We start from the raw sequence: 21454 nt of genomic DNA on the forward strand, positions 1-21454 counted from the left end.
GAGAGAATATTCATATAGATAATTTAGAAAAAATTGATAAATATGAAAAATAAATCTTATATTTAGAACCAAAATCAACTTAATAATTAGGTCATATATTAAATACCAGAAGAGTATTATTTTTAGACTGCTTTTTTGTTTTCAGAACTGGGTTGGGCATAATTCTACTGAACCGGGGTTAACATTGCAAGCATTGAAGCCTCATAAGCACCCCCGGTCGGATGGGTCACCGTGATGTGCCATGGAAGCGAAAGTGGCCTTTTCTTTATGACCCAGCCATTTTTTTTAAATCCGAAAAGCCACCAGTTGAAATGCGACACCAAACATGGTTAAACTCTTTTTGAGACCCGCCCGTTGTCATTATCCCTTTCGAAATTGATGAGAGCCCATTGAAAGACCCATTTGTATATGTAAGAGATGGTTCCAAGACGAAAACCAAAGCTTAAGCTGAAAAGGTACATATATTTTGCGTAAATAATTCACAATGACAGTGTTTTGGGCAATAAATGTTGTGAAGAATATTGATAAGAATTAGAATTGTTATGTTAGAATACAGAATCACAGTCATACATCGGAACCCCTTATTTTTAGAATACAAAGCCACATATAAAGAAAGACAAATTGAAGACATACCAAAAATCAATGTTCCTATACCCTAACAATTGGGTATTAAGAAAATGTAGCGTCCATGCCATAAGTTTGATAAACAAGCCCGAATGTGCACTTATTTACACAATTCTAAATTCCTTTTGGATTGTTACAATTCCAAATACTGCATCTGGGACTTTAGATTACTCAAATGTCATTTGTTCAACCTCATGTCTAATGGATTCAAACAATGGTGTTGAGAGGTAACGCTCGCCAAAACTGGGAAATACCACCTGGGAAGCAAGGATCGACTTATGCATTAGACTCCAATCTCAAATTAACCATCCATTAGTTAGAATTCTGATATTACATTGTTGACAACATTCGGTAATAGCAAAATATGTGCATCCATAAGGTGAATAGGTTCACATGATTTGTGTAGATTTCTAGACGATCGCCATCTTACAATTTCAGTCCAATCAGTTTAATAGAACATAATGACTTACAACAATGAGTTTTTCCGCATTTTCTGGTCTCTTTCCTAACTTTATTGCAGCAGCGGCAGCAGCTCCAGACGAAATTCCCGTCTACAGAAGTAGCATTTACATATTAGGGGGAATAAAAAAAATCAAAATTTGGACCCCTGCAATAAGGAAGGAGTATATACTCAACGGGAACATACAAGAGTATGGACACTAATCATTCTGCTTTTCCACGAAAATGAAACCAAATACAGATATAATCAGTAGTTTGGTACCATACCAATAAGCCTTCTTTTGAAGCAAGCAGCTTAGCAGTTTCTATGGCTTCCTGACTTGATATCTGCAATTGAAAGATGATAGGCAAGAAGCCATCGCATCAGCAGATAACAAAGAACACATCTATATATCTATATATAATATAAAAACTCTAACAAGCCGTACTTTTTTATTAGTCATGATGAGTATGCCTTAATTTTTAGACAACGTCTAATACTGGGTTTGGTACGGGATTTTCAGAGGAGAGGGAAGGTTGGCTGGAATTTTTAAGGAGGGGAGGGGCTCTCATTCCCTCCTTTTCTCCTTTTGGCCTCCCCTCCAAAAGTAGGGTTTTTCAGAAGGGAGATGAGAGAGAAAATATTACCCTTTCATTCTACATTTCTCTCTCAATGTTGTAATTTTAATAACTCTAATCAACTCAACTTTATTATCCTCTTATATTAAACTAGAAAAATCAAACAACTTCAAATTTTGCTAAAAAAATATAAAATGATAAAAATCATTGGGACAAAAAAAAACGATGAATTATAATATTTTCGAAAAAGTCAATATAGATTAATATCAACTTAAGCTAGATAATAAGCATCTATTAATCTTTTAATGAGTTAAAAATTAAAAAAAATAAGGAAATAAAAGATAAAAAATGATAAAAATGTAATTTTTCTTTTGAACCTTGTAGAATCAACAAATAACATTATGGAAAGAAATTTGATTTCAATTTTTATGTTTTGTTTTTCTCAATGAGTTGTGCTTGTGGTAAAAGCACAACTAAGTGGTTTTTTTTTTTTTCAAGTTGGTAAATTGCCTCATAAATATTGATAAAATACAAAAATAAAAAAATTTATTTAAATTTTATAAGAGTAAAATAGTTAATTTTTGAATAGCTCCCGTCCCTTCCCCACTTATGTCAAATAAGGTATCATTAAAATGCCTCCCCTTCCTTCCCTTCTGATTAATCTAAACAAGATTATTAAAATTCCTCCCCTTTCCTCCCTTTCCTTCCCCTCCCCTCTATATCTCTCCTCCCTTCCCCTGCCCTCTCCTTCCTTCCATTGAAATCCCTCTCCTTCCGTTCCCTCTGTTGAGTCAAACACAGCGTAAGGCATGAGATACACACTACTTACTAAAATTTTATGAAATATTGGCACGCTTGGAGAGAATGCACACATACACACACGTGTACACATATGTATGCACGTTTGGGCGTTACACATAGTATGGACCAGCGTGTTTCACTGTCAATTAATGGACATTGCACATTCAATTGATCAGAATTGAATTTCATAAAGAAAATTTTGAAAGCTACCTGAATAACTTCATCGAGCAGATTAACGTCCAATACATTTGGGATAATACCAGCACCGATTCCTTGAATTAAATGCTTGCCTTCAATACATGGAAGTAATAAAGCAGTCAGTGATCATCATAACACTGTTGACTAATGTTTTCCTCGAGATGAAAGGAGACATATTTAAAAATTTATACATGCCCCACCTAAACAAACAATTATACTGCCAATAAGTGATAAATTAGGAAATGAATTTTGTAATTCAAAGGATAATCACTCAAGATTAAAGCTTCCAATACATATGTAGATCAAAAATTCAAGGCAATCTGATAGAACCCTCTCCTAAACAAGTTTATAACCAGAATATAAACTAGAAATAAGCAACACAGAATGGGAATACTTGAGATTAATAATACTTTCACTGCATAAAAGATGATTACAACACGACGAACAAAAGATACAATACACTCAGACACAACTCTCACAAAATAAAACACACAAGATAGGAATTCTAGAACAAGTTTACCAATCTTTCGAGAGGATTGGCTCTCTCCCTCCAAAGGCCTCAGCCGCACATCTCAAAAGTCTTCTCTACCTCCTTGCTCAACCAAAAGGGAAGATTTATAGACCCAAAAATAACTTTCACAGCCCCCAACTCACGGACTTTGACAATAGCAGCCCTGTAGCTACTTATTCTCAACTTCTTTCTTCAAAATAGCAAGTCAAACTTCTGCCCAACAAAAAGTAACTCTCCCTTTTCATGTATCTTCCTGGGTCTCTAAAAGTGGTCCTAACACAATCTCATAGATGGGCAAAAATTTATTGATGTCTTTCTATGCAACTTGATCTCTATGGGTTGCTCTGATTCATTTTTGACAAAATATAAACTCTACGCAGGAAGACTTCTATAGATTTCAGCTACTTAATTCTTGTCCAATACAAAACAACAAGAAAGATTCAGTCATATATACAGAGAATGATGAGATCACCTGGCTTTCCTCCACTCAGGACCGCACTTTCAGCTGGTTCTACACCATACACCTGGGAAAACATAACAGCAGAAATCATGAAATTAGCATAAATGTCAAGAACAAAAGGCCCGTCAATTAATCTCTTGTTCAACCAGTAAAACATGCAACTTAAAGACAGAAACCTTGATATCTGGGTTTCTTTCCTTGAGGAACTTCCCGGCACCAGTAATTGTCCCCCCAGTTCCTATCCCTGCAACCAAGGCATCAACTCTTTCTCCTGAATCTCTCCAAATCTCAGGGCCTGTGGTCTCATAATGGATCTATTAAAACGGCAGAAACAGAACGTTAAGGCTTCTCAACGTAGCATATGGGTCTTCTCAACCTGGAACTAAAATTAAGATTGATTTGGGTAATACCTGTGGATTGGAAGGATTATCAAATTGTTGAAGCATAAAACTATTGGGTGTCTTGCTTAATAGCTCATTTGCTTTCCCAAAAACCCCATCAACTCCTTTGGCTGGGTCTGTCAAATATACCTCAGCTCCAAATGCTCGAAGAATAATTTTTCTCTCAAGACTTACATAAGCTGGCATGACCACAAAAACTTTGTAGCCTCTCAATGCTGCTATGAATGCCAATCCTATGCCAGTGTTGCCACTTGTTGGCTCCACAAGAACAGTCTTTGGCCACCATTATTGAACATATCAGAGTGCTTGAAAGTTATTTGAAGCATACATTGATCTATATGGACATAAGTGCCATGCAATACAACTTAACATATACTCCATCCAGTCCAAAATATAAGTTTTCTAATCACATATTGATTTCTTTTTGGTTAAGAAGTCAGACAGAAGACTTTGTACAAATTGCAAAGTGATCCCTGGGGATAGAGTGACTACCCAACATAGGGTACTTATCCTTGATATACGTTTTAAAAGTATTAGATAAAAGTATCATCAAGTGGTAAACCCCAAAGTCAGATGGTAGCAGTTAAAGGGTGAGAAGTGGGAGTTTTTCAAAAAAACCTTATGTGGTAGGAGATGGCCATTAGGGTTTGTATGGTTGCTAAAGCAATTTTAGAAGAATCCAAAGGTCGTGGTCAAAAAGACAAGGACACATGGTGGTGGGATAAGAGCATACAAAAGAAAGCCAGATAGAAAAAAGATTGTTTTAAAGCTATACATTTGTGCAATAATGCGGAAAACTAGAAAAAGTATCGTTCGGCTAAAAAAGAGACAAAGAGATTAGCGAGTGAAGCATGTTCTAAAGCTTATGAGGAGTTTTATAAGGAGTTAGGAACAAAGGCGGGAAAAAGAAATATTTACAAGATTGCGAAACAAAGAGAAAAGAAAAAGAGAGATTTGGAGTAAGTGAGGTGTATAAAGGATAAAAATAGTAAAGTTCTAGTTACTGATAGAGATATTAAGAATAGATGGGAGGCTTTGGTAAGTGTTCTCGCTGAAAACTGATTCAGATAGAACGAAAGGGAAAGAGAAAAATGAAAACACTCTAATCTCTCACTCACAGCAAGAATCTCATCACAAACAAGAGAATAGCCCAAGAGAATCTCTGGAATAATTTTACTAGAATGTTATTTTACTCACGCCTTGCTAAACAAGGGAGCAAGCAATATATAATGACTCTGCTAATAACAAAACAACTGACTCTCCCTACATTCTTGGGATAACAATGAAATGGGAAATATGGAAAGACTCACGACTAACAACTTATCCACTTATTCTGCTAACAGACTTCATAAATTGAATTAAAATAATCAAATAAAATGAGACCAAGTCAATTTGTTAATCTGAACCCCTCTTATGTCACCTCTGATAAGTCACGCCCCGTTTATTATTAGGAGTCTTATCATTACCCCCCCTGAAAACTCGACTTGTCCTCAAGGCGAAAAAAATGAAATTGCTACTGTAACAGATCATAATCCTCCAAACTTGCCTCCTCCTTTGGTCTATCCTTCCAGCACACAAGCAATTCTAAATGGGGCCCTCTCCAACGATGAGACAGCACTGTTTCAGGTTCCAACAGTAATTCAAAATCAGCCATTAAGGGTAATGCAGCCGGTAGATCTAGTAGGGGTTGTCCATGAGCAAGACGCAGTAGTGACACGTGGAAAACAGGATGAATCTTAGCTGTAACAGGAAGCTCCAACTCATATGCAACAGGTCCCACTTTCCTTGTAATCTTGTAAGGACCAAAGAAATGTGGGGAGAGTTTGGTATATCTTTGATGAGACAAGGACTACTGTCGGAATGGCTGAATACGAAGAAAAACCGCATTCCCTACTTTATACTCAAGTTCCCTGCAGTGTTGGTCAGCATAAGATTTCATGTCGTCTTGTGCTTTTCTCAGGTTGTCATGGAGCAACTGAAGCATTTGATCTCTGATTTCAAGCTGTTCGGCTAATTCCTCAATCTGGGTTTCTCCTTTGACAAAAGGATGGGGTGGAGGGGGATCTCTACCATATACCACTTTGAATGGAGTGATCTTGGTGGCAGTGTGAAAGCTGGTATTGAAAGAGTACTTAGCCCAGCATAGAAATTTGCTCCAAGCACAGGGTTGATCGTGAGCAAAGCACCGCAAATAAGCCTCAAGACATCTATTGACTACCTCAGTTTGACCATCTGTTTAAGGATGATGGGCAGTGCTCATCCTTCAACAAGTTTGGCTAAACTTAAATAGTTCCTGCCAAAAAGCACTTAGAAAAAGCGAGTCTCTATCTGAAATAATAGAACAGGGCATTCCATGCAAGCGAACTATTTCTTCACAAAAACGAGTAGCCACTGATTTTGCAATATATGGATGACACAAAGGGATGAAATGACAGTATTTACTTAGTCGATCCATAACAACTAGAATGGTATCAGAACCTCTAGATTTAAGCAAACCCACAATGAAGTCAACAGAAATATCTTCCCAAATCCTTTTAGGAGCCGGAATTGGTTGTAATAAACCAGCAGGAGACAAGGTCTCGTATTTGATTTTTTAGCAGGTATAACATTGCTAGACTAAAGTTTTTATATCAGATTTCATTTGAGGCCAATAAATTGTACCTGAGAGTCGTTTTAAGGTCTTCAAGAACCCGCCATAACCTCCTGAAGGTGTGAGGTGCGCTTCTTCAAGTAACTTGGCGCGTAAAAGTGAGCTCCTGGGGATAACCAGCTGCCCATGGAAATAGAGTCTTTGCTCTACCAAGGTATCACCCGGTTTAGCCGTGGGGTTTTCTTTTAATGCAGCAACAACAAGGGCCGTATATGGATCCTATAGTAATGCCTCCTCAAGTTTTAGAAAATCCATAGGTAAGGGCACCACCATATGTAAGAAATCAGCATGTTGGGGCCTCCTAGACAGTGCATCAGCCCCAATATTCTCCTTACCTACTTTATAAACAATGGAAAAATCAAAAGGGAGGAGTTTTAAAATGAGACGCTGCTGATTGTTCGTGAGTAGTCATTGATCCAGAAGGTTCTTGAGGTTGCTGTGATCAGTCTTAACTGTAAAATGTCGACCAAGCAAGCAATGACGCCATTTTTGCAGAGCAAAGGCCAATACTGATAACTAGCAATCATAAGCAGACTGGTATCTATTTGAGAAAGAGAACCCACTTGCTATAAAAAGCAATTGGGTGATTGTGTTGCAAAAGAGCTCCAACACCCTCTATCAAGGCATCACATTCAACAATAAACTTAGAATTAAAGTCAGGAAGTTTCAAAACTGGAGCAGAAATCAAAGCAAGTTTTAGCCTCTCAGAGGCTTTTTGAGCATCTAGAGACCAGGAAAAAGCATTTTTCTTGGTAAGTTCTGTAAAAGGTCGAGCAATAATACCATAATTTTTCACAAACCTCTTGTAGTAACCAGTGAGCCCTAGAAAGCCATGTAATTCTATTACATTTGTAGGTACCGGTCATTCCCTCACACTGCTGACCTTTTCATAATCAGTCTCTACCCCTTCTGCTGAAACTCGGTGTCCTAAGAACATGACATGGGACTGCCTCAAGGCACATTTCTTAAAGTTAGTGAAGTAAGAGTGTTGCTACAATGTTTGAAATACCTTCCGTAAATGGTTTTCATGTTGTTGGGGGTTCGAGCTGTACACCAGAATATCATTGAAGAACACTAATACAAACTTCCTCAAATAGAGTCTGAATAGGTCATTCATCGCAGCTTGGAATGTAACAGGAGCATTTGTGAGCCCAAAAGGCATCACGACATATTCATAATGCCCACTATGTGTTCGAAATGTTGTCTTAGGAATATCAGCAGCCAAGACTCTAATTTGATGATACCCAGAACGCAAGTCAATTTTAGAAAAATAAGTAGCACCATGCAATTCATTAAGAAGCTCATCAATGTTGGGAATAGGGTACCTATCTGGTACTGTTATCTTGTTGAGGGCCCTGTAGTCTACATACATTCGCCAAGAATCATCCTTCTTCTTAACAAGTAATACTGGACTTGCAAAGGGACTTGAGCTAGGCCAAATAAACCCCTTTTCAAGAAGTTCATCTACCTATCGCTCAATATTATTCTTTTGATAATACGAATATCGATATGGCCGCAAGTTGGGGGGTTGTGAGTTTGGAAGGAGGGATATGGAGTGGAAGTGCTCTCTAAAGGGAGGTAGGGCCTTAGGTTCCTGAAAAACAGCATCAAACTCAACATACAAATGATCTAAATCCAACACACCAGCACTATTTGACCCCAATCTGAGTTCAGTAGAGACCATAGAGTGTAAGCTTGCGTCTGACTTTTCAGCGCGTGGGACCCCCTGCAACTTATATTTCTTTCCATCAACCCAAAAAATTAAAAACATGTCATTCCAATTCGCTTGAATGGTATTCAAGGATGCAAGCCATTTAATACCCAGAACCATGTCGGAGCCCACCAAGGAAAACGGATAAAAATCTTATTTAATGTTCAAACTGGGTAACTTGACTTCAAGATCTTTGCAAACGTAGTTGCAGCGGACTACTCTCCCATTACTGATCTGAACCCTGAGAGTAGGAATGGTTGGGCAGATGTAGTTCATTGACTAATGTAACAGAAAAATAAGCAGCACCATGCAATTCATTAAGAAGCTCATCAATGTTGGGAATAGGGTACCTATCTGGTACTGTTATCTTGTTGAGGGCCCTATAGTCTACATACATTCGCCAAGAATCATCCTTCTTCTTAACAAGTAATAATGGACTTGCAAAGGAACTTGAGCTAGGCCAAATAAACCCCTTTTCAAGAAGTTCATCTACCTATCGCTCAATATTATTCTTTTGATAATACGAATATCGATATGGCCGCAAGTTGGGGGGTTGTGAGTTTGGAAGGAGGGATATGGAGTGGAAGTGCTCTCTAAAGGGAGGTAGGGCCTTAGGTTCCTGAAAAACAGCATCAAACTCAACATACAAATGATCTAAATCCAACACACCAGCACTATTTGACCCCAATCTGAGTTCAGTAGAGACCATAGAGTGTAAGCCTGCGTCTGACTTTTCAGCGTGTGGGACCCCCTGCAACTTATATTTCTTTCCATCAACCCAAAAGATTAAAAACATGTCATTCCAATTCGCTTGAATGGTATTTAAGGATACAAGCCATTTAATACCCAGAACCATGTCGGAGCCCACCAAGGAAAACGGATAAAAATCTTATTTAATGTTCAAACCGGGTAACTTGACTTCAAGATCTTTGCAAACGTAGTTGCAGCGGACTACTCTCCCATTACTGATCTGAACCCTGAGAGTAGGAATGGTTGGGCAGATGTAGTTCATTGACCAATGTAACAGAAATAAAATTGTGGGTAGACCCACTATCAACAAGGAGCAGAACCTCTTTGTCATGAATTTTCCCACTGAGTTTCATAGTGGCAGAGGTCAGTCGACCCAGTATAGCATTGAATGAAATTTCAGCAATGGTGGTTTGATCGTCTTCAACCTCTTCTACAGGTTCTAAGGAGTCAGCCACGAGGTTCCCATCATCATCTACCTCTATCAGGGAGAATGACCCCACACAGTGATGTCCGAGACAGAAGGGAGCTCCACACTTGAAACATAATCCTTTATCTCTCCATCGCTGTCTTTCATCATCCATGATTGTAGGTCTGGATGGCGTCAAATTGCTGGGCTGAGAGGATGAGGTTGCTGCAGTCGTACGAATGGTTGAGGAGGAGGCAGTGTTCTGGTCACGTGGGAAATTTGGGGAGTATCCAGACTGGGCTATGCAATTCTGGGTCAAAAGATTAATGGGCTTGGGCCCACGGGTGGCCCTTAGTTTCTTCTCAAACTCCACCGCAAGGCTGGCTGCTCGGTAGACTGTCCGTGGCTTCTGCACCCTTACATCCGATCGCAACTCTTCCTTGAGACCATTTAGGAACACACCCAAAAGGCAGTGCTCCGGCCAGTTTTTAACATGAGCAGCCCAATAAGCAAACTCCAGGCGATAATCATGCACTGACCCTGTTTGCTTGATGGCGCACAGATACTCATCGGGATTCTGGAATTCGGGGGGATCGTAATGCTCTTGCAGTGCCTTGACCAACTCGTCCTAGTACAAGAAAATCTTTTCAGAATTGATCCAGGAGAACAAATCCAAGGCATCACCTTCCAAATACATTGAGGCTACATCGACCTTTAAGTCCTCCGGAGTGTCATAATAGCGGAAATATTTTTCTGCTTTGAGTACCCAACCCCTAGGATCACCCCCACTGAATTTTGGGAATTCAATTTTCATGTAGGGCGATTTGGGTCCTTGCCGATAATATTCAGAATCATCATCACTATCATCTGCCCATCTCTTTCATCCTGAACTGCACTCCCTGTTATTCCTGGAGGAAGCAGCTTCAAGGGTTGCCACCCTCTCTGCGATAACGTCCAAGGTTTCAAGTTTGGAAGCTATGACAGCGAAGTGTTCTGCAGCGAAGGGGTTTTCTTCTGGTTGGGTTCGAGAAGATCTTGTCTCAACCATGGCTCTGATGCCAAAACTGGTAAGTGCTCTCCCTGAAAACTAATTCAGATAGAACAAAAGGGAAAGAAAAAAATGAAAACACTCTAATCTCTAACTAACAACAAGAATCTCGCCACAAACAAGAGAATAGTCCAAGAGAATCTCTGGAATAATTTTACTGGAATGTTATTTTACTCACGCCTTGTTAAACAGGGGAGCAAGCAATATATAATGACTCTGCTAATAACAAAACAATTGACTCTCCCTACATTCTCGGGATAACAATGAAATGGGAAATATGGAAAGACTCACAACTAACAACTTATCCACTTATTCTGCCAACAAACTTCATAAACTGAATTAAAATAATCAAATAAAATGAGACCAAGTCAACTTGTTAAACTGAACCCCTCTTATGTCGCGCCCTATTTATTATTAGGAGTCTTATCAGGCTTATTTTTACAAGTTTTTTAATGAGGGAAGCAAAATTGCAACTTCAAAGTGGGAGGACTTGCTAATTAGCAAAGATGATCAAAACTTGGCTTTTTAACGCAGGATTCGTATCAGAGAGATTAAGGCAGCTCTTAAGAAAATAGATAATAGTAAAGCCATTGGACCTGATGGTATTCCTATTGAAGTTTGGAAATGTTTAGGCGATGAGGGTGAATTGTGGCTAACCAAACTTTTTAGTGAAGTTTTGCGCTCCAAAGATATGCCGATGAATGGAGGAAAAGCACTTTAATTCCTATTTATAAGAATAAAAGAGATATTCAAAACTGTGCAAGTTACAGAGGGATAAAACTTATGAGCCATACGATGAAATTGTGGAAAAAAGTGATTGAACATAGGTTGAGGTTGGGGATTTCTATTTTGGAGAATCAATTTTGGATTTATGCCAGGGAGATCCACAACAAAAGCAATTTATTTATTAAGGGGTTAATAAAAAATATAAGAGTAAAGAAAAAGATTTACATATGGTTTTTGTTGACTTGGAAAAAGCTTATGATTAAGTGCTAAGAAAAGTACTTTTGGAGGCTTTCAAAAAAAAAGGTGTAGGGGTGACTTGTATCAAAGCCATACAAAATATGTATAAAAGGATAACTACTAGTGTAAGAACCACTGGAGATGAGACAAAAGACTTTCCCACTAAGATTGGCCTACATCAGGGATCTTCTTTGAGTCATTACTTGTTTAATATTGTTCTAGACGTTCTAACTGAGATTATTCAAGAAAAAATCCCTAAGTGCATGCTTTTTGCAGATAACATAATCCTCGTGGCTGAATCAAGAGAAGATATTAACTCTAGATTACAGTTATGAAGAAGGACCTTGGAGTTAAAAGGTTTTCGCTTGAGCAGGAGCAAAATAGAATATATACATTGCAAATTTAGGGAGAGGCAAGGCAATAGTGATTTGGAGGTAAAAATAGGAGATCAAATCATTCCTCAAATGTCAAAGTTCAAATATCTAGGATCTATTATACATGAAGATGGGAAAATTGATGGAGACGTTTCTCATAAAATTCAAGCTAGTTGGTAAAGTGGAGGAAGGCTACCAGAGTTATTTGCGATAAAAAAGTCATTGAAAAGCTTAAGGAAAAATTTTATCAAATTGCTATAAGACCAGCTATAATGTATAGTAGCGAATGTTGGGCCACAAAGGGAAAATAAGAGCATAAAATTAGGATAGCAGAAATGAGGATGTTGAGATGAATGTGTGACCATACAAAAAAAGACAAGGTTCAAAATAAAAATATCAAAGCAAGAGTAGGTGTCTATCGAAGAGAAAATGGTTAAATATCACTTGAGGTGGTTCAGATATGTGCAGAGAAGGCTATTGGAGGCCTCGGTGAGAAGGATAAATCAAACAATTTGGAGTTCTATAAAAAGGAGCTGAGAAAGACCAAGAAGAACGCTTAATGAGGTCATTGAACGTAATTTCCTGGTCAACAACATATTTAAGGACCTGGTTGTTGATAGTGTACAATGACATCTTGCGATTCATGTAACTGACCCCACCTAATGAGATAAAACTTATTGTTGTTGTTGTTGTAGAAACAAAATTTGTTCCAAAATATAAGAGGTGAATAGAGTAGTTAATGATAGTTTTCCACTTTTACCCCTTCTTATAAGGAAGGGAGAGAGAGAACTTTTCAATCACATTATTGAATAAGAGTAAAATTGGCAACTTTTATCAATCTAAAACAGATTTAATGACTTAACCAACATCTCTTTTCCTTGGCCTGTGAGAAAGCTTAACTAAGGTCCTGTATTATGGACCTGAGGGAGTACTTTGAGGAACAATTCTGAATATGATGGCCAAATTATCATGTAATGAGCGCCTTGAAACATGTACCACCAATGATACTAGCGACTCTGAATGAAACATGCATGTTTGCCATAATGGAAGCTTCTGGAAAGAAAGAAACACACACAGAATTGACGACCACAAAGGGATTTCAATAATATTATTGGCAAAACAAAAAAGGAAAAACAGATTAGTTGAGAAAATGCATAGCTGCATAACTACAAGCCTTAGGCTGCAAAAAGAATCTAAGGATACCAAAACTTCCCATGACTAACCTTTCCAGGTATAATTAGGCCTTTATCCTCAGCATCTTTGATCATGCTTAAAGCTATCCTGAACGTGGAGAAGATTATCATTATACAATTTTAAATAAAATTCCAGATAGACTGAAGAGCTACTTATAGACAAAGAAAGGAAATCTGTACCTATCTTTGACACTGGAGCAGGGCTGCATGGACTCTAGTTTAGCAGCAATACGAGCCCCACACCCTTGAACGATATTATTCAGATAAACCATTGGGGTGTTACCTATTAACTGCAAAAGGCGAAAAATAAAGAATATAAATGAAAGACATGAGAAAAAGAAAACATGTCAGGACAATAATGAAGAAATATTACTTCAGTAGCATCTTTCTTGATTGCGCACTTTGGCTCCATTTCCTACCCAGAAAGGCCTGCAATAAGACCAAGTGCAGCGATGAGAATATATTAGAGCAGAAAGGATCCACACTCCATTGTATAAGTCTGCCTGATTAATTTCGTAAAATAGCAAGTCTTCTACAAACCACCCAATCACAAAAAATCAGAAAACAGAAGTTGAATTCTTTAAATCCTCTTGGACATTATAAATGAAGCCAGATACAAAACACAAAATAGTGATTGTTTTAGAAGGACCAGCAAGTAACTCGAAATCCTGAAACCTCGAAAATTTCTCAGCCAAAGGAAAAGAAATGATACTTCAAGCACCCAATCTTAAATTATCCAACAAATGACCGAAACCCACAAGTTATGATAATTAACTAGCAATATTCTGTCCCCAGTTTTTGCGCCCAAGAATAAAAGGAGGAAATGTCAAGCCAAGTTGAAAAACCAAGAAGCTTTGAAATAAAGAGATAGATTTCAGGTCAAGATGGGAAAAAGAAATAAAGCAATCGGTTAATATGGACACAAAGGGCGTGCCCGTTATATTAATGCTCACGTTCAACAAAGGCAGGCGCTAAACGGTACTGGTCGTATTTAAGCTTCAAAATTACGAGAAGATATTATATATTTTATGAGTTTCAATTTTAGTTTATCTTAATATTTAATACTTCTTTTTTTAATATTATTCTTAATTATTTCTCTCTTATCATATTTTCTCACATGTTCTTTTTTATCCTTTATCTCATTTATTATAAGAGCATGTTTGAAAACAAAAATCTATTTTTAACCTATTTATTATTTTTAACTATTTTTAATTATTCATAAATCAATTATTTGAAATTTATAATAAAGATTGGAAGGAGAATTTTTTTTTTTAAAGATTTTTGAAATATGAAATTGCAACCTACCAGCTTAATTAAAATATCACACTAAGGTGTTCACCGGGAAAAAAAAAAATATCACACAAAAGTCCAAGGAATAAACAATTCATGAAGTCATCGTACAAGTATACAACTCAATATTCAAACATAATGCTTCAATCATAACCATTTATATTCTCATAGTCATCTTCAACGGCAATGTTTGAATTTTAATTTGATAAAAGATCAACTAAAACATTTACCAAAGACCAGTATTGTAATCAGGTTTGCTTTCGATAAAAGAAAATTCCAAAAAAAATTACAAAAAAAAAATCAAGATTTTGGTTCAAACTATAGCGATTATTTTTTGTTTTGTCAGAAAAGTACGGCGATTTCTTAAAGTTTCAAAAATGTTTCATCATCCCCAAAAATGTTACATTATTAATAGCAGCATCCAACGACGACATCATATACAATATTAGTTACTATTTGAATAAAACATTGAGGTCTGACATCTCACCAAAATAACATGGGCGCGTAACTCAATCCCAAACCTATACTTTCAGAAGTGTCAGGTAAGAATGAAAATGAGACATTGATCATTTGGTTTTAGAAGGAGCAGTATCGGATAGTTTTAGATGTAAGTTAATTTAATCAACAAAGTCCTACTGTATTTAATATAAAATTTTATTTAATTTTTATTTTAGTTCTAGATATAAAATTCTAATACATTTTATCTCTTATATTTATTTTTTTAAAGTAATCCTTTTAACAATAGTAGTTCTAATCAATACACTTAATTAGTAATCAATACACTTAATTAATACATTTAATTAGTACAGATATTTTAAGAAAGACAACACCTATTTATTACAAATAACTAATTTAATTTTTTTATTTAATCTCTCAACTAACTCTTATAATTAGTACCGTTAATAATTAACAACAATGCAACACAGTCCGGATTTCAACGAAAAGAGAGCGGCATTCCAGAACAACTTCAGCCTCGAAAAGCTAAAAGATTCATTTTCCATTCGACCGGACCGGACTGGACGGGTGAAGCGGTCGGGCCGCCAACCGGTGGGAAGGATGCATCGTTTCACAAGGTTAAACCGCCTCCGGAATTGGGCCGGATTGGACCGTCCAGCCAGTAACCGGAGTTGAGCCGTGAGCCGTAGCGGATATTTAAAAACCGGACGGCTTAAGGGCACAAGACGGCAAAGCAGGAAAACGACGGCGGTGAACGAGTAGCAAAAGAAGAAAAGAAGCCCACTTACTGATGCATACGAGGGGAAAAGAGAGTTGAGAAAATAAAATGGGAGTTTCCGATAGGAAGAAAGCTGAAGCCTTTACCTTCAATGGAGTGAAGAGTCTGGTCCTCAAAATGAACCACGCGAAGGAAAATCACGGACAGGGGCAGCGGAAGAAAGGACGGGACTCCTCAAAAGTCGAAAGTGGGAGAACTAAAAAAAAAAAAGCGTGCCAACGCTTAGTAAGATGATATAATATAATAATATTAATTGGTTTTTGAAAAGGGAAAAAATTTTTAAAAAAATACTTTTAAATATATAAAATCTCGTATTAGTGTAAGTGAAAAGCAAAAACTCCATATGAAAACTTAGGTACTGATTTGAGATTTTTAATTATTGACAAAAGACAAATTTAACCTTAAATATAATTTAAAAAAGATCCCAACACTGGAGGTTATTTGTGTTCTCAAACTTCCCTTTCCCTTCTCACTCCTCCGCCATCATCGCAATCTCCGTGAAAAAGCGTTGTCATCGTGAGATGAGTGTCTGTGCATTGTCGCCATTGCTCGGATCTGGTAAGTTGCTTATTTGTTTTATTTGTATGGTGATTCTTATAGGTTAATCAGTTAGAGCAGAAATTAGGAGGGAAGATTAGAGAATTAGGAGAATAAAAGTATGATTATCTTAAGCTCTATCAGTTTGTTCGTTGCTAAATAATGGTTGAGGGATTATAGAGGGCTGTTTGAAAAGGTCTTAATAATAGAATAAAACTGGATAGTACAGATTGATTTTGATTTGTGAAAAAAAAAAATTTATGGGATAACTTCATTATAAATAGGACTGGCAATTTTTTATTTTGATTGAACTGGGAAGGAAGGAATTCAAAATCCAGTGGCTGTAACCTGTTCTTGGATTGTCACGTTGTGTGCAGAAGAGCACAACATGGTGGTCAATTCCTGCGTCCCAATTTTTATCGTTGGTTTCTGCCTTTAAAGTAAATTCTGATCCAATTTTAATTTTGACCTCCCGTAAAGTTTTTTTTTTTTTTATCTTTTCCACATTTTCCTGGAAGGCCTCCAATCCCACACAAACCAAACACTTTAGTACTAGATATGAAGGAGACCATATGTATCAAAAAAGAACTTTAAGGTTGACAAAGAGATATTATCAATATCAACACAAAATGCAGATTTTTTTATGAGTTATGTCATTCATAAACTATCAGCAATTTAACTCTTCAGTTCATAGAGCTTACGTATTCTTAGTATTATGTGCAAATATCTGGAAAGGAGTCTCCCTAGTCATCTCTACTTTTCAAAATTACTAGAAAAATGGATGGAGTCCAAAACATTAATGTTTATCCAATACATTCATTCTAAAAACTCATGGGTCAAAAATAGGCAACAAAAATTTCATTCTACGATAAAAATGGGAATGTGGTGCCCCCCCAAACTGGTCAATAAAATGTGGTAATGATTCAAATAAAGTTATTCCATAAAGTTTTTAATTGGCAGCTCCAATATGTTCTTAGTGTGTTTTTTTTTTAATCGAATTTTGTTAAATTGAGGTGACAACGTCTAGTATTGGAGTTTACTATATATGTGTAGTGATTGACTATGACTATAGAGTAAATGACAACATTTGAGATTGTGTGATTGTTTATTTGCAAAAGAATGAAGATGGTCTTGGAAGGAGAACCATCCAAATCAATACTAAATGGATTTGTGGTGCTTAGGAAGGAGTTTTATGAGAAATTAAAAAGGAAAAGGTCTAAGCGTTTCAAGGAACAAAATGAAAAAGTGACAAAGCTAAGGTTTTTCATTCTTGTATAGAGAGATATTCCCATTTGTGTGGAAGTAATGGGAGAGTTTTCTCTTGCATAACAGAGCTTGATATACACAAATGAACAAGTGATTGTATTTAGACGTGACATCTTATATAGGCTAGTTAACCATGATGGAAATTGTGACAAGGATGAAGTTTTGAAGCTACTTAAACAAGAAGAAAAGGTAACAAACCAGCAATAGCACTTGTCCAAATAATGAACAAAGTTGTTACTAATTGGATTCATGTGATGACAATGTATGAATTAAGTATTTACTACTTCATCAAACCTTTTGATAATTGTATAGTATCTAGCGACTATTTGTATTTGAAAAGCACTATTTGTATTGTGTAATATTTATTGGTTAATAACACATTTATATGTATTTACTACAAGTAGTGTGAAAAATTTTTAATAGGACATACCAATTGCCATCAATCACATAAATAGATTAACAACTTTGTTAGGTGCATTGATAACTCTTTTAAATAGGCTAACAACACTTTTGCATCTGTAAGTAACAAGTAATTAGTAAAATTCATTACAACTTTGTTAGCACATTGACAATTCTTCCAAATAGATTAACAACACTTTTATTTGTACTGCCAACAAGTAATCAGGAAAATTCGTTACAACCTTGTTAGACCCATTAACAATTCTTTTAAATAGATCAACAATACTTTTATATGTACTAGCAATAAGTAATCAGGAAAATTTGTTACAACGTTGTTTTGCGCATTGACAAATTTTCCAAATAAATTGACAACACTTTTACATGTATTGACAATAAATAATTAGAAAAATTTATTATAAGGTAAACCGATTGGTAAACTTCAGCAAATCACACGATGCCAACTAGTTAGGGTCGTTGACAACTCTTCTAAATAGATTGACAGTAATTTTATATATTCACAACAAGTAATCAGCAAAATCATTACAGGGCAAACCAATTGGGAAGTTTAGGCAAATAAAATGTTACCCCCTTGTTAGGTGTGTTGACAACTTTTTCATACTGATTGACAATACCTTTATATAAATATACTACACTCTCTTATTTTTTATATTGTCTTTCGTTTTGTCAATTTATCCAGGGCAATGTTGTCTTTTACCAACATTTGGAAATGCGAAATCAATACCCCGTACCGATATGGGCTTTTGCATTTGACTAGCGCTGATGTGAGATTTAAGTTTATATATTTAAGGTATTTTCTTGTCTTTTTTCTTTTTAAAAATTTGTAAACCAAAATACCTTTTAAAAATATAGACAAACCCACCCTTTGATTTTGAGGTGGATAGTTGATGAAGATTTGGATAATCTGTTGTAAGTTGTCTAATCTTGAGTTATTAATACAGTCTTCAGTTCTCAGTCAAAATATATATATATATATATTTATATATATATATAGACAATCCGAATTCAATTCAGAATCAGCTTGAAATATTATGATCTCGGCTTTCAATCTCTAATAAAATAATTTTTTGAAGAGAGAAAATTAAGTTAATAGTAGAATAAAATTGTATCTATTCATCATTTGGTATAAAATGTTAAAAATTTACTCCATTGCAAAAGTAATAAAAAAAACATTTATATTATAAAATTGGCATTATAATCAAAGATAACAACTACTATTATAATTCAAAATATTATGTTTTTAATTATATTTGTATTATATGCTTGTCAACATATTGTATTTATTTCGTTTAGTGTCAATATATATGTGTGAATTAAAATCTTGAATAAAATTAGTTAGAAATAATAAATATGTAAAAAAATACAACTTATTTTTTAAAAGAAAACGAATGAATAATATAATAATTAATAGGAACATATAATTATTTTTTATTTAATTATTATGTTACCGGTCTCACAAACGGTTGGACCAATTCGACTTTTTGAGCCATGACTCACTGACCTCTTTGATTCAACGTCCACTCTGACTTTTAAAATATTGTTTCTTTGCTTCATTTCTTTTTTTATAACAGTTTTTTATTTTAAAACAATTTTAAAAAGTTGTTTGAGAACACGCTTTTTGTTATGTATCTTTGAAAAAAAATTAAAAACTGTTCTGAATAATGAAAAAGAATTCCAAAGATATTCTTTTATATTTTTTGTACACTTCATTATACAAAATTAGAAAAATAGGTAGAGAAATATAATATTTTTATTATAAAATCAAACAGGCACTATTTTTTTTATTTATAGCTGTCTATTTAATTTTTGTTAGAAAAAGAAAAGGATAAGGTAAAAGTAATATAGTTAGTAAATGTAGAGAAGGAAAAAAATTTAATAAAGATAAATTTAAAGAATCTTACTAAATCTAGACATATTTAGTAATCTAACTATCATTTTTTAATATATAAGAAAGAGTTACAAACCACTTATAATATTCATCGAAGTTGGTATTATTTTAATTTTTATTATAATTGAGTTGATCTAATTCAATTATAATTAGACCATTCGTCATTGAACCCATGCTGGTTTTAATAACTTAATTATATTAAAAGTGACAAGCAACTTTACTTCGCCTTGGAACCTGGTTTAGCAGGAGAAATTGGGGGTTCGACACACTATCCACAGGTCAGGTCAAAGTTGAGCTTATCCACATATTTGTCCTTTATGTTATGTGAAGAAATATCTCTCGAAAAATCAACATCAATTTCCTTGTCGTTTTCTTTTGTCCTTTTCGTAGTGCTTGATATGCATGACTGATTATGCCAAAACTTACCAGGGAGTGCCATAATGGGTATAGACAGAGAAGAAGAACCAAGGCACACATCTTAAACTTTCCAAACTTTCGAAATCACTTCTTGATAAACTTTTCACTTGCATTGAAAATGGAGCTATGATGCCTGAATGGAAATCTGACATTATTTGGCTAAATTTTATGTTATTGTTTTGTTTTTGTTGCTTGTCGACTTTCTTTTCATATAATTATATCTCGTTTTAAACTTTTGTTAGAAAAAAAAGATAAAACTCACAAAAATATATGGTAAAATATATTGATACCGTTTAATTAATTAAAGGGTGCCTCTTTTTTCTTTAACCATCAACGGAGTTAGTATCCAGGTCTTGATGATGATAAATAAGGTTAAGAGTTTCAAATATTAAAAGCTTCTTTGGTTCAATCCCATTACATTCCTGTAATGATAATCATAATTGCATTACCAAGAAGAGGGCATTTGGTTGTTCCTTAGTATGATAATAAGTTTTACCATGGTAATAATGACTACCAAAAAAATGGTAATCCTTGTTCATATCTCCCCCTTTATGAATACTCCTTACCCTCATTGCATGCTTTAAAAAGTTCAATTTGTCCTATAGTCTCACTTGCTTTGTTTTCTATTGTCTCATTCCACCTACTGTCATTGTCGCTGTCTGAATTTTGGGCCTAGATATGCAAGAAATAGCCTAAAATAAGCGGGCTACTAGATTTCGATTGGTAGGAGTCTTAGAAGTTCCCTAAAAGAATAAGAAGGATTCCCAGGGAACAAGTTGCAAAGAGAAAGTTTTTGGAAACCAAGAGATAAGAAAGTTAAAGGCTATAGTGAAGTCTAGGGAGTTAATAAAGTAGAGGAATAAATTTCTAGAGCTAGGAAATATCAGAAAGTATCTGATCAAAGTTACAGTAGAATAAAATAATTCAGTGTTTCCTTTAAGGGACAGAAACCCTAAAGGCTCTTCTTGCCTAATATATGGCATTATGATATCATATGGATTTATTTATGATGAAAAAAGGGTGGTAAAACATGTATCAGTAATACAGGTAAGTTAAAACCCAAAAAAGGTACCCAATATGGTGTAAAATTGCAAAGTAGGTGGAAAAGTAGCCAAGGGTATAATTATGCATGAATTTTCCTTTATTTTCCTTCCTATTTTGATGATAATTTGATGAAGAAAACAAGGTTGAACTTATGCCTTTTGTCAAGGGCATAACTTGGAAAAAGATTAAAATAATAGTTACTAATCACAGGTTAAATATGCAAAGACACACGGCAAGAAGAGAATATGCATGAG

The 21454-nt window shown here is 35.4% G+C and overlaps 1 protein-coding gene across 1 annotated transcript; it reads right to left on the reverse strand.

Moving 5' to 3' along the window:
* Positions 1-503: 503 nt before the first annotated feature.
* Positions 504-15798, reverse strand: LOC114761889 (cysteine synthase). Its single transcript, XM_028951339.1, has 11 exons — positions 15718-15798; positions 13481-13536; positions 13288-13397; positions 13138-13195; positions 4022-4285; positions 3788-3925; positions 3624-3675; positions 2653-2732; positions 1351-1410; positions 1095-1175; positions 504-881 (listed from the first exon to the last, which is right to left on the reverse strand). The coding sequence occupies exons 2-11, from the start codon at positions 13517-13519 to the stop codon at positions 792-794; spliced, it is 972 nt and encodes a 323-aa protein (XP_028807172.1). The 5' UTR covers positions 13520-13536; positions 15718-15798; the 3' UTR covers positions 504-791.
* Between the last annotated feature and the right edge of the window lie 5656 nt (positions 15799-21454).

This window comes from Neltuma alba, unplaced genomic scaffold, assembly GCF_004799145.2.
Source record: "Neltuma alba isolate B1F8T4 unplaced genomic scaffold, ASM479914v2 tig00011146_pilon, whole genome shotgun sequence".
In the NCBI taxonomy this organism is placed as follows: domain Eukaryota; kingdom Viridiplantae; phylum Streptophyta; class Magnoliopsida; order Fabales; family Fabaceae; genus Neltuma; species Neltuma alba.

Excerpts from the sequence above, each read along its gene's own strand:
- LOC114761889 (XM_028951339.1), bottom strand. The coding sequence starts at position 13,519 with ATGGAGCCAAAGTGCGCAATCAAGAAAGATGCTACTGAA. Across the intron at positions 3,926-4,021 it reads ATAATCCTTCCAATCCACAG|ATCCATTATGAGACCACAGG; the intron begins GTATTACCCAAA and ends CCGTTTTAATAG. Across the intron at positions 1,411-2,652 it reads TGCTCGATGAAGTTATTCAG|ATATCAAGTCAGGAAGCCAT; the intron begins GTAGCTTTCAAA and ends TTTCAATTGCAG.